We start from the raw sequence: 14629 nt of genomic DNA, 5'->3' as shown, positions 1-14629 counted from the left end.
CAGAAGGTCACTTTGAGTGGGTTCGTCAGACTTGGGTCAGTCTTCCATGTTTTGGGGCTCCTCAAGATTGGCCCTCTTGACTCTGGAGTGGTGAACCCAGGGAATGACATTGGTCAACTTGTGGACAGTATGGGTGGTCAGAATAACGGTATGAGGCCGAGTCCACCGTGGTTTGAGAGGGTCTTTCTTCCAATTTTTGATCCAGATCGAGTCCCTTGGTGAGAAAAGGTGTACGGAGGGATCCTAAAGAGATTGGGGCCCTCTCTTTGGTAATGGTGTGTCTTATTTAGGGTGGCCCCTAATGCTTGAAGTTGCTCTCTTATTCCTTTATCCCCTGTTTGGTGTAGGCTACCTAGGGGACTCCCTAGACATGGAGGGGGCCTCCCATATATTAGTTCAAAGGGGGAGAAACCTTAAGGACCAGGCGCAACAGGTTTGGCCATGGGAGCTCTGAGACAGAACTTGGCTAAGGTTCCCTTGAGGGTGCTATTCATTTGCTCTACTTTCCCTGAGCTTTGAGGCCGCTAAGCAGCATGAAGCTTCCGAGTGATGTTGAGGGAGTTGGTTAAAGTTTGTATAGTGTCCGCTACAAAATCAGGTCCATTATCACTGTGGATTGTGGCCGGCAGGCCGAACCGGCAGACGATCTTTTAGGAGGACTTCAGCTACCTCTGGCTCCATTCTATCCTGGTAGAGAAAGCTTCAACCCATCTAGAGTATGTACAGACTGTTACCAGGAGGTATCTAAATCCTCAACTTGTTGGACATCTGTAAAGTCTATTTCTAGATCTTCAAAGGGGGTAGCTCCTACCCTTCGGGCACCTGGCAGGGGTCACAGCATGGATCGGGCATTATTCCTGGTGCAAATCACACACTGTCCACTTACTGCTCGACATAATGGTGGCAGATGGCTGATGTAGTGCTGCTTTTTGAGGAGGGCCTCTAATGCAGTGTTTCCTAGATGGGGGAGTTGATGGTATTTGCCAACTAGATGCCCTCTGAGGGCCGCTGGGACGAAGATGCGCCCATCTAGGAGTTTCCACCGTTCTTCCTTGGTCTGCATGGCTCCCTCGATTTCAGCTCATTTAATTTCTTTTTTAGTATATTTTGGTGGAGGGGTCTCTGCTGGGGGTGTCAGAGTCATAGTAATGGAGGGGACTTATCTGCCTCTCTAATGGCTGCTGCTTCAGCTGCCTCATCTGCCAGGCCATTTCCTCGTGCTGTAAGGTCATCTTTTCTGGTGTCCTTTGCAGTTAGAACTGCAACCATTTTTGGAAACCAGGTGACCTTGAAGAGTTTTAGTATTGCTTCCTTACTTTTTGATGGAGGGCACTCGGGTAGCTAGAGGAACTCATGCCGTACAGTGTGGCCCCCAAGTTCACATTGACGGAGTTGGCAGAATGGGTGTTGCATTGCCCATTTCCCTGTGGCCCTGAGGATGGTAGTGGTCTTCTTTCTAAAGAGGGGCCACGGGGGAGGTGACCACAGAATGTTCAGCCCCCGTGTTGACCGTAAAAGTCATAGTTTGGCCCCCTACTTTCATTATGACTGTGGCTCATGGGGGCCAAGAAGAAGTGAGCTCGGTCCTCCTCAATCTGAATCTATTCCTGCTGGCCCTATGAGGTCTTTTCTGCAGGGTTCTTTTACGTATCAGCTGAGTTTCTGGGACTTTCCCTGGTTGGGAGATTTAGGTTTCCAATGTCTACTCCTTGCAGTAGGTGCGTTGAGCCCTTGCTAAGGACGTCCTGGGCTTCCCCCCTTTTGGTGGTGGAACCTTCATGCTTTCATAGTCCTTTTCCTTTAAAGCAGCGGCAAGGAGGCTGACCTTTCTCCTCATTTTCTCAGCTTCCCTCCCGGCAGTGTCCTCCCTGCTCATGTAGACCTTGTTAGCAACCTTGATCAACTGTGTGATGTTCATTCCACCAAAACTCTCAAGACTTTGGAGCTTTCTTCTGATATGTGGGGTGGTTTGGGCCACAAAAGAGGTGTTTACCATCTGTTGGCTTTTTTGTGCCTCAGGATCAAACAGGGTGTAAATGCGTTAAGTCTCGCATAACCTCTCATAATAATCCCCGGGGGATTCCCCTTGCTGCTGGGTGACGGAGGATCTCTCGGTCATATTCAGGGGCTTCTTAGTCCCTGCTCAGGTCCCCGGGAGGAGAGCCTCTTGGTACCGGTGGACGTGGGCTTGTCCTTCTGTAGTGAAGTCCCACGGAGGACGTTCTTCAGGTGCGGCAGTTCTAGCCCAGGTGCCAGGATCGACAACCCCTGCGGGTGCGTGTTCCTCAAGGTATTGCCGAGCAGCTCCCATAATTCCCCCTCTCCCTTTAGTGTTAAACAAAGTGCAGTGCAGCTGTTGGCATTCTACAAGTTGGTTGGTGGGTCTGGAAGACTCCATCAGGTCTATCATTGCCGGGGGGTTTTCAGAGTATGTTGGTGTGTTATGTTTCCAATTGAGGAGATCAGTAGTGAAGAAAGGCTGGTAATGCATCATCGAGCGGCCAGGCTGGAGGGCTCCATTTTCATCACGCCTCTCAGGTTTCCCTCATTCTGGCGTCCTGACCAACGCACCAGTCTCTCGTACCAGCATCTGGAGAGCACCTGCACCCGGCTGAGGGCGCAACCTGGCCACTAGTCTGGGGGAGAGAGGATCTTTCGAGTCCAGAGGTGGTGGGGAGGCCAAAGGTGGTGGAGTATCGGGAGCCAGGGGGGGTCAGGTGCTGATGGCCTCGGGGGAGCATATGGCAGGGGCAAAATTGTTTCTTCCTCCAGATCACCGGCAGGAATTTGTGGAGGTCAGGACCTCTGTACCCCAGCCTGTCCCTGTTCATTGCAGGTAAATTGCACCCAAGGGGGGAGGATTTGGACAATCTCTAACCAGCAGTCAGTATCCAGGAACTGATCAGGGTAACCTGGGTCTCTAGATGTGGCGGACCATTGGGCCATCTAAGGTTCCCTCCAATGGCCATCCTACCCCAAAAGTGGGCAATTCCAACTCACACATGGGGTCCTTAATTTTCTAGGTGTCATATCCTAATTCCATAGTCTCCTGAAAACCCTTTCTCAAAGTTCTTAATCACAGTTTCAAGAACTGTGGGTTTGCTCTGTCCCAACCCCACAATGTTCCCATGAGGCAGTGTCACAAAGACAGACAAAGGAGTAGGAGTGGCCCCTCTAATGAGGAGACCAGTCAGATGCCCGTCTGGCCTTCAGTGTCCTGAAGGACCTTAGGTGATGCCTAGCTGTAGCGGTCTCAGTTTTGTGATTTATGATCAGAAGCTATCCCAATTATTCCACCATAGACTGTATGCCATTCACTGTGGAATCGCAGATGGGCCCACTCAGACTCTGTAGGCTTTTGGGGACCTTAAGGATACCCACCCATGGAGCCACGGAATCGAACTTGGCAGGCAAGCCAGACCAAGGTGCACATTCACACTCACATACACACCAGAGGTTGTTACATTCCCTTCCATAGAATTTCTATGGATGAGACCACTGAGGCCTCTGGGGAGTGATCAGCTCCCCCTTCCACCACTATGGGTGGGCAGGACAGGACAGATTTAGGGCCCAGGCCTTACCGGTTTCCAACGTCGGTGCCAGGTCCTCACTTGCCAAGTCTCCTCGAGTCTGGCAGGACCGCGGAGTGCGTCTGGCCTGAGGCAACCAAGCTCTGTCACTGCCTAGCCATTTTCCCAAACCGGTGGCAACAATGGGCCAACACAGTTGGGTTTTCTGGTCAGGGAACCAAATGTTGCAGAATCTGGTCTGGATCACCCAGCAGAAGAACCAAGCAGCACTCAGATCTTGGAAGGCAGGAGGTTTATTTTACACCAGTGGGCTCAAAGGAGATCATTCTCAGAGGTCTGAGCCCCAAGCATTAGCAGAGGGAACAATTATAGCCTGTTACTTCCGCATTCCTCCTTAATCAGGGACGGGTGTTTTCTTATTAGTCCTGGCAGCCATCTTAAAACAGATTTTCCCTATCAACGTCAATGGACAGATCATCCAAATGGAAAATCAACAAGGAAACAATGGCTTTGAATGACACATTGCACCAGATAGATCAAACAGAGGTATTCGGAACATTTCATCCCAGGAACAACAGAATATACATACTTTTCAAGTGCACATGGAACATCCTCCAGATGTCTAACATGTAGACAAATAAAAATGAAAACCATCTAAATTTTTGGGATGCAGCAAAAGCTGTTCTAAGAGGGAAGTTGGAATATAGGCCTACCTCAAGAAGCAAGAAACATTTCCAATAAACAACCTAATATTATACGTAATGAAACTAGAAAGATAATAACAAAAGCCCAAGCCAGTAGAAGAAAGGAAAAAGCAAACATTAGAGCAGAAATAAACAAAACAAAAACTAAAAAGAACAATAGAACAGGTAATTGAAACTGGGAGCTGGTGCTTTGAAAAGATCAACTAAATTAGTAAATCTTTAGCCAGGCTCATCAAAAAGAAAGAGAGAGAGGACTCCAATAAACAAAGTCAGAAGTGAGAGAGGAGAAATTACAACTGATATCACAAAGAATTGTAAGAGAATATTATGAAAAACTATAGGCTAACAAATTGGACAACCAAGGAGAAATGTGGGTGGGGGGATGAGTGAAATAGGTGATGGGTATTAAAGAATATGCTTATCATGATGACTACTGAGTAATGTATAGAACTGTTGAATCACTATATTGTACACCTGAAACTAATAAAACACTACATTCACTTTACTGGAATTCAAAATCTTAGTAAAATAAATACCAAAAAAAACACCCCACCCCTAGAAAAATGGATAAATCCCTAGAAACACAGAGCTTCCTAAAACTGAATAATAGAAAATTTGAACAGAACAATTACCACCAATGAAATTGAATCAGTAATCAGAAAGCTCCCAACGAACAAAAGCCCAGGATCAGATGGCTACACAGATAAATTCTATCAAATATTTGAAGAACAGTTAATACCTAATCTTATCAAACTATTCAAAAAAATTGAAGAGGGAGGAAAGCTTTCAAATTCATTCCTGAGGTATTACCTTGATATAAGAAACCAGATAAAGACACTATTTTAAAGAAAAAGGAGAGAGAGAGAGAGAGAGAGAGAGAGAGAGAGAGAACACTATAGGCCAGTATCTCTGATGAACACAGGCAAAAATTATCAACAAAATATTAGCAAACTGAATCCAACAATACATTTAAAAAAATCATTCACCACAATCAAGAGGAATTTATTCCTGTGATACAAGCATGGCTCAGTATAATCAAATTAATCAATGTGATAAACCAACAAGAGAAAGGATTAAAAACCCATATGATCATCTTAACAGATGCAGAAAAAGCACTTGGCAGAGCACAACGTCCATTTATGATAAAACCTCAACAAAGTGGGTTTAGAAGAAACATACCTCAGCATGAAATCATATAATGAAAAACCCACAAGTAACATATGTTCAAAATGGTGAGAAACTGAGAGCATTTCCCCTAAGATCAGGAATAAGACAAGGATGTCCACTCTCACCACTTCTATTCAACATAGTACTGGAAGTCCTAGCCCTAGTAATCAAACAAGAAAAAGGATAAGCATCCAAATTGGTAAGGAAGAGGTAAAACTTTTGCTACTTGCAGATCACATTACATAGAGAAAATTCTAAAGACTCCACCAAAAAACTGCTGGAATTGATCAATGAATTCAGTAAGGCTGCAGGGTATAAAATCAATGTACAGAAATCTGTTGCATTTCTATGCACTAATAATGAAGCACAGAAGGAGAAATTAAGAAAACATTTCCATTTACTATGCACCAAATATAATAAAAGGAGGTGAAAGATCCACAGTCTGGAAACTATAAAACAGTGATGAAGAAATTGAAGATTTTACACAAATAGACACATTCCATGCTCAGGGCACATGCATAGTTCAGTCGGTTAAGTATCAAACTCTTGAGCTCAACTCAGGATTTGATCTCAGGGTTGTTAATTCAAGCCCCACATTGGGTTCTGTGCTGGTTGTGAAGCCTAGTTTGGAAAAAAAAAAAAAAAAAAAAAGACATTCCATGCTCATGGATTGGGAGAACAAACATTGTTAAAATCTCCATCTTACCCAGAGCAATCTACACATTTAATGCAATCCCTATTAAAATACCAGCAGCATTTTTTCACAAAGATAGAATAATCCTAAAATGTGTATAGAACCACAAAAGACCCCAAATAGCCAAAGCAATCTTGAGAAATAAGAACAAAATTCGAGGCATCACAATTCTGGACTTCAAGCCATATTACAAAGTTGTAGTAATCAAAACAGTATGGTAGACACACAAATCAATGGAACAGAATAGAGAGCCCAGAAATAAACCCATGATTATATGTAATCAATTAATCTTTGACAAAAGAGGCAAGAATAAGCGATGGGAAAGACAGTCTCCTCAATAAATGGTGTTGGGAAAACTGGACAACTACGTGCAAAAGAATCAAACTGGGACATTTTCTTACACCATACACAAACATAAATTTAAAATGGATTAAAAACATAAATGAGGGGCATAAACCATAAAAATTCTAGAAGAGAGCATAACAGCAATTTCCCTGACATTGGCAGTAGCAGCATGTTTCTAGATATGTCTCCTGAGGCAAGGAAAATAAAAGTAGGAATGAACTATTGGAGCTACCTCAAAATAAAAAGCGTCTGCACAGTCAATGATGTAATCAAAAAAACTAGGAGACAATCTACTGAATGGAAAAAGTTGTTTGCAAATTGCATATCCAATAAAGGGTTAGTATCCAAAACACATATATAATTTATAAAAATGAACACCAAAAATGCAGAAGACATGGAACAGACATCTCTCCAGAGAAGACATACAGATGGCCAACAGACATAGAAAAAATTGTTCACCATCACTAATCACCAGGGAAATGCAAATCAAACCACAGTGAGATCACCTTGTACCCGTCAGAATGGCTAAACTCAAAACACAAGAAAGAAGTGTTGGCGAGGATATGGAGGAAAAGGAATTCTCTTGCACTGTTGGTAAGAATGCAAACTGGTAAAGCCACTGTGGAAAACAGAATTGAGGCTCCTCAAAAAATTAAAAATGGAGTTACCATATTATCCAATAATTCTACTTCTGGGTGTTTATCCAAAGAAAACAAAAACACTAATTCAAAAAGATATGTGCACCAATAACGTTTATTGCAGTATTATTTAGAACAGCCAAATTATAGAAGTGACCCAGATGTCACTTCTGATATCCACTGATAGATGAATGGATAAAGAGAACGTGGTGTATATATATATATACTATTACTCAGCCATGAAGTAATTGAAATCTTGCCATCTGCAGCAACATGGATGGATCTACAAGATATAATATTAAATGAAATAAACTAGAGAAAGGCAAATACTATATGATTTCACTCGTGGAATTTAAGAAACAAAACAAATGAAAGAAGGAAAAAAGAAAAAAAAAAAACCCAGACTCTTAAATGTACAGAAAATACCGATGGTTACCAGAGAGGAAGTAGTTAGGGGATAGGTGAAATAGGTGGAGGATTAAGAGTTCACTTACTATGATGAGCATGGAGTAATGTACAGAATTGTTAAATCACTATATTGTACACCTGAAACTAACATAACACTGTATGTTAATTATACTAGAATTAAAATTTAAAAAGACATGCTACATGCAAAAAATGAAGTAGAAATAAAGACATGTTGAGACAAAAGTTGAGAATTTATTGCCAAGAGACCTGTACTATAAAAGTTCATCGGTCTGCACAGTAATTCCAGATGGAATCTTGGCTCCCAAAGCAACAATAGATGCTTGAAATGCTTAATTGTGAATATATGGGAAAGATATGTTTCTCCTTTTAAACAATATCTTTAAAGACAATTGGTGGGAGAAGTACTTTGAGAATAACAGTACAGACCTTCAAATCCACTCCTCCATAAAAAGCAATTGGTAGAAGTTGTTAAAATGATTTTGTCAGAACTCTGGAATTTATACAAAGGCTTACAATAATCTGAGGAAATTTAAGAGAAAGAGCTGGATCACAGTAAAAAGTGTAAGCTTTGGGGTCTTTTAATTTGTTCTATTCTCCTTCCTTCCTGCCCAAGCTATGTAGTACTTGGTAAAACCAGCTGCCTCACAACCACAGTAGCTTTGAGAACCAATAGACAGCAGACATCAGAGGGGACAGACCGGTTTGAAGCTCCCCCAAATCCTCATAGTCAGAGAACTGTCACTATTTACTCTTCTGAAGGCTCCTAGAAAAATCCCACTCACAAGATTTGTCTTTATTTCACCTGGAAAGATTTTACTCCATGAAAAATGCTCAATCCCAAAAGCATTGATTGAAAACAATCAGTGGCAGTTGTTTAACAGAAAGCCATCTGAGAAGATGATACCAGTTTGGGCAAATGAATGGGTGGCCAAGAACTTAAGTGGAAAACCTGGTGAATGAGATATCTATAGGGAGCTTTTAAAACTCCAATATATCGGGGTACCTGGATGGCTCAGTAAGGTAGGTGTCTGACTCTTGATTTCAGCTCAGGTCATGATCTCATGGTTCATGGTTTGTGGGATCAAGCTTAATGTTGGACTCCTCACTGACAACATGGAGTCTGCTTGGGATCCTCTCTCTCCCTCCCTCCCTCTCACTCTCTCTGCCTCTGCCCCACTCTTGCTTTCTCAAAATAAATAAATAAACTTTAAAAAAAACCCAGTAAATCTATGAAGATCTAGAAGACCCAATATGTGTGCAGAGTTGTGCATTTGCTCAAAGAAATGAGAACACTTAATCTTTCAATGAACTCTAAGTATGATAAATTAAAAGAGATCCATCCATACCTATAGACATCAGCATCAAACTATTGGGTGTAAAAAACAGGATCCTGAAAACCACAAAGAAAAAAAGGGGGTGGGGATTCATTATGGACAGGTATCTTCAATAAGATTAACAGTTAAGTTCTCATTAGAAACCATAGAAACCAGAAGGCACTAGTATAACATATTCAAAGTGACAAAAAAACAAAACAAACAACCACACTGCCAACCAAGAATTCTGTATCTAGCAAGAACATACTTCAAAAGTGAAAGAAAATTTCCCATATCAAAACTAAGAAAGTTTGTCACTGGCAGATTTGTCCTAGAAGAAATATTAAAGCAGGTCCTTCAAACTGGAATTAAAAAAATAAAACTAGACTATAACCCAAATCCAAAAGAAGAAATAATATATACTAGTAAAGAGAACTACATAGGTATACATAAAAAAATAGTAGAGATGTATTTTAGGAACTCTTTTTTTCCACTGATTTAAAATATCATTGCACATATCAATACTTATAAAACTTTTAATGGACATATGATGTATAAAGATAACAATTTGGGGACTCCTAGGTGACTTGGTTGGTTAAACATCCAACTTCAGTTCAGATCATGATCTCATAGTCCGTGAGTTTGAGCCCTGAATCAGGCTCTGTGCTGACAGCTCAGAGCCTGGAGCCTGCTTTGGATTCTGTGTCTCCTGAGTAGATGTGCTTTGTCAAATGCTTTTTCTACATGTATTAAAGTGATGTGATTTTTTATGCCTTCTCTAAACCATATAAATCTTAGAAGAGAGCACAGACAATAATTTTCTGACATTGGCCATAAAAACATCTTTCTAGATATGTCTCCAGAGGCAAAGAAAGCAAAAACAACGATAAATTATTGGGATACATGACAATATAAAGCTGCATGCAAAGGAAATAATCAACAAAGCTAAAAGACAATCTACTGAATGGGAGAAGATATTTGTAAATAGTATATCCAAAAAAAGAGGTAGTAACCAAAATATATAAAGAACCTATAAACTCAACACCAAAATATCCAATTAAAAATGGGCAGAAGACATGGACATTTCTCCAAAGAAGACCTACAGATGGCCAGCAAAGACATGAAAAGATGCTCAAAACAACTCATCATAGGAAAATGCAAATCAAAGCCACAATAACGTATCACTTTAAACCTGTCAGAATGACTAAAATAAAAACACAAGAAACAGTAAGTGTTGGAGAGGATGTGGAGAAAGAAGAATCCTCATGCAGCTTCTGCACAGCCAAGGAAACAACCCAGAAAATTAATAGGCAACCAACGGAATGGGAAAAGATAGTTGCAAATGACATATCAGATAAAGGGTTAATATCCAGCATCTATAAGGAACTCACCAAACTACACGCCCGAAAAACANTAGGAAAATATGCAATGAAGGAGTCCTGGTATTTGTCCAAAGCATTAAAATACTGAAAATCTCAGGCCACCTGGGTGGCTCAGTTGGTTGAGCGACTGACTTTGGCTCAGGTCATGATCTCACAGTCCATGGTTCGAGCCCCGCATCAGGCTCTGTGCTGACAGCTAGCTCAGAGCCTCTAACTCAGAGACTGGAGCCTGCTTCAGATTCTGTGTGTGTCTCTCTCTCCTTCTGCTCCTCCCCCGCTCGCTCTCTATCCCTGTCTCTCAAAATAAAATGAAGAGAAAAAAAAATTTTTAATAAGGACATAAAGTAAAATATTGAAAATTTCTTTTAAGTTCATAGCACTCTCCACAATAGCTAAAACATGGAAAGACCCTAAGTGTCCATCGACAGATGAATGGATCAAGAAGATGTGGTTTATCTATACGATGGAATACTACATGGCAATGAGAAAGAATGAAATCTGGCCATGTGTAGCAACATGGATGGACCTTGAGGGTGTTATGCTGAGCGAAATAAGTCAGGCAGAGAAGGACAAATATCATATGTTTGCACGTATAGGAGGATTAGGAGGAACTTGACGGAGGGACAAGGGGGAGAAGAAGGGCGGAAATGGTGGGGGAAAGGGAGAGAGGCAAACCAGGAGAGACTCTTGAATGCTGACAAAAACTGAGGACTGATGGATGTGGGGGGGAGGGGCGGTGGGCATGGAGGAGGGCACTTTGGGGATGAGCACTGAGTGTTATGTGGAAACTAATTTGACAATAAACTATTTGTAAAAAAAATAAATAAATAAATAAAAAAAAAAAAAGAAGAATCCTCATGCACTGTTGGGAATGCTAAATGGGGTAGCCATTGTGGAAGACAGTATAGAGGTTCCTCAAGAAATTAAAAATAGAGCTCCTATATGGTCCAGCAATGAATCGCCCTACTGGGCACTTACCCAAAGAATATAAAATCACTAAATCAAAGGAATATCTGCACTTCTATCTTTACTGCAGCATTATTTACACTAGCCAATTTATTGAAGCAACTCAGATGTACTTTGATAGGTGAATGGATAAAGAAAATGTGGTATGTACACATAATGAAATACTATTCAGGCATAAGAATAAAATATTGCCATTTACAATAACATGGATGGAGCTAGAGAGTGTAATGCTAAGCAAAATAAGAACACAGTATGATTTCATGCATGCGGAATTTAAGAGACAAAACAAATTAGAAAAGGATAAAAAAAAAAAAGTGAGCTACAGTCCAAAAAACAGACTCTTAACTATAGAGAACAAACAGATGGTTACTAGGAGGAAGGTGGGTAGAGGGATGGGTGAAATAGGTGAAAAGATTAAGAGTACATTTATCTTGATGAGCACTTAGTAGTATATGGAATTGTTGAATCAGTATTTTGTACACATGAAATATAAGACTGTATGTTAACTATACTAGAACAAAATTTTTTTTAAGTCTTCAACAAAATAGTATCAAACTGAAACCCACAACACATAAAAAAAAGAGTTAAACACCATGACCAAAAATGTAACACCAAGGAATACAAGAGTGTTTTCATATCCAAAATCAATGTAATGTACTGTTAATGGACTAAAGTACTAAAACTATAAGAGAATCACAATAAATACAAAAAAGTGACAAAATCCAACATACTCTCATGATAAAAAAAATACATTTAAAAAATTGAATAAAAGGGAACTTCCCCCAAACTAATAAATGGTATCTACAGAACACCCTCTCTAAAATCATACTTTACAGGTAAGAGACATTTTACCATTAAGATCAAGAATAAGACCAGATGTCTGTTTTCACCAATTATCTTCAACATTGAACTGCAGGTTATAGCCAGGGTAAGTACACAAGAAAACTAAGTGGAGGGGAATGAACCTAGATAGGAAAGGAAGGAAAAGCATGATCTTATATGTAGAAACTCCTAAGGAGTGTGCATCTACACAATAACTATTCGAACTGATAAATGAATTCAACAAGGATGCAGGATATAAGATCAATATATGAAAATCAATTGTATTTCTTTTTTTTTTTAATTTTTTAATGTTTTCTTTATTTTTGAGAGAGAGAGACAGCGTGAGCAGGGGAGGGACAGAGAGAGAGGGAGTCACAGAATTCGAAGACAGGCTCCAGGCTCTAAGCTAGCTGTCAGCACAGAGCCCAATGCGGGGCTTGAACCCATGAACCGTGAGATCATGACCTGAGCCAAAGTCGGACGCTCGACCGACTGAGCCACCCAGGTGGCCCAAAAATCAATTGTATTTCTAAATGCTAGCAATGAATAATCTAAATCAAAGTCAAGAAATTTTACATACAATAACATCACAAAGAACAATGCTTAGAAATAAATTTAACAAAATAGGAAGACATGTTCTGAAAATGACAAAATATTTTTGAAAGAAATTAGACAATATGTAAACAAATGAAAAGACATCCCATGTTCATGGATCAGAAATTTAAGTAGGTAATACTCTCAAAAATGATCTACAGATTCAATGTGTTTGTTTTCAAAATTCCAGCTGCATTTTTTTTTTTTTTTTGCAGAAATTGCCAAGCCAGTCTTCAAATTAAGGTGAATATAAAGGACCCAGAATATCCAAAACAATCTTGAAAAAGAAGAACAAAGTTGGGAGACTCATATTTCCCCAATTTCAAAATCCACCATACCATTACAATAACCAAGAAAGAATGACGCTGGCATAAGGATAGACATATAGATTGATGGAATAGAATTAAGATTCCAGAAATAAGCCTTACATTTATAGTCAAATTATTTTTGACAAGGATGCCCAAACAGGAGAACAAAGAGTCTTTTCAATCAGTGGTACTGGGACAAGTGGATAAACACAAGAAAAAGAATTAATTTGAACCTCTACCTCAGACAGAAATTGACTCAAAATGGACTATGGATCTAAATGTAAGAATACAATAAAACATTTAGGAAAACTATAGGACTAAACTTTTGTGACATTGTGTTAGGCAATGGTTTCTTAGACTTGACCACAAAAGTACAAGTGACAAAATAATTCATAAGTGGACTTCAACAAAATTAAGAACTTTTGCATTTTAAATGATACCATGAATAAAGTAAAATGACAATACACAGACTTGAAGAAAATATTTTCAAATTATATATCTGATAAGGGACTTATATTCAGAATAAAGAATTCCAGCCAACAATAAAAATGCAGATAGTCCAATTTTGAAATGGGTAAAGGATTTGAATATACGAGTAGTTACTGAACACATGAGAGATAATCATTAGTGAGGTGGAAATTAAAAACACAAGATGCCATCTCACACCTAAGGATAGACAGGCTAAAATAAAAAAGATAGACAATAACAAGAGTTGGTGAGAGAGTGGAGAAATTGGAACTTTCACACATTCTTGGTAGGATTGTAAAATGATACATCCATTTTGGAAAACAAGTTGACAGTTCTTTAAAAATATTATGCATAGTTATCATATGACCCAGCAGCAACTCTACTCCTATATATCTGCCCCAGAGAAATATATGTGCACACAAATACTTATACACAAATGTCAATAGCAGCATTAATGGACCAAAACTAGAAATAGCCCAAAATACGTTTTCTTTATAAATTAGTTGATACGCAAGATTCCAAACAATGGAATATTATATAGTAATAAAAAGAAATAAGTTGTTGATACATTTTATATAAATGTATTTCAAAAACATGCTAAGTGAGGAGGGAGGTTGGAAGATGGCAGTGGAGTAAGAGAACACTAGCTGGTCTCATCCCACAAATACAATGAGATAATTATCAATTCATCCTAAATACTCTAGAAATAGACCTAAAGATTGGCAGAACAAATTTCACAACTAAAGGTAGAGAAGAGGCCACACAGGAGGAGGCAGGAAGTGCAGAGACCTGGTTTGGGAGAGAAACAGTGTCTGCTGAGATGGGGAGATAGCCATGGTCATGGAGAAGGGGGAGAGGCAGATCAGCACACAGGGGAACACGAGGGTAAAGAAATCCCCATAGAAAATGACTTGGAAAGTGAGAGGGGCCGAATTTTGTGAACTCTTGCAACCGATGGGGCTTTAAGCCTGGAGTTTTAAAGGTCAGCAGGCTAACTGGGATAGAGCCCAGAGGGCGTTGCACTGCTCTTAGAGAAGGCAAACAGTTCCTGGACACACAGTGTGGAAACAGTGATCTGAAGAGCTCCTGGGGCACACAGTGGGAAGGTTATTTGCTCATCTTGGAGTGCACCCCAGAGAGACACCCTTCACAGAGAGACCCCTCCAGGAACAAAGGAACTGGTGGGCACCACTTCCCTCCCCAACCCCTCAGCATAAACATGGGGCCAATGGCAGGAAGTAGCACAGAGATGGTACTCCCTACTAACTT

At 40.1% G+C, this 14629-nt stretch overlaps 1 protein-coding gene across 1 annotated transcript in view; it reads right to left on the bottom strand.

Moving 5' to 3' along the window:
* TASOR2 (transcription activation suppressor family member 2) overlaps window positions 1-1063 on the bottom strand; it is a 110496-nt gene extending 109433 nt beyond the window's left edge. The window contains exon 1 of the mRNA XM_039240397.1: window positions 887-1063. Coding sequence (XP_039096328.1) covers window positions 887-1063 — 177 coding nt within the window. The remainder of the gene's footprint in view (window positions 1-886) is intronic.
* Between the last annotated feature and the right edge of the window lie 13566 nt (window positions 1064-14629).

This window comes from Hyaena hyaena, unplaced genomic scaffold, assembly GCF_003009895.1.
Source record: "Hyaena hyaena isolate Hyena2069 unplaced genomic scaffold, ASM300989v1 scaffold_174, whole genome shotgun sequence".
Taxonomy (NCBI): Eukaryota; Metazoa; Chordata; class Mammalia; order Carnivora; family Hyaenidae; genus Hyaena; species Hyaena hyaena.
The sequence above is the reverse complement of the archived record's forward strand: the minus strand, read 5'-3'. Positions and strand labels throughout refer to the sequence as shown.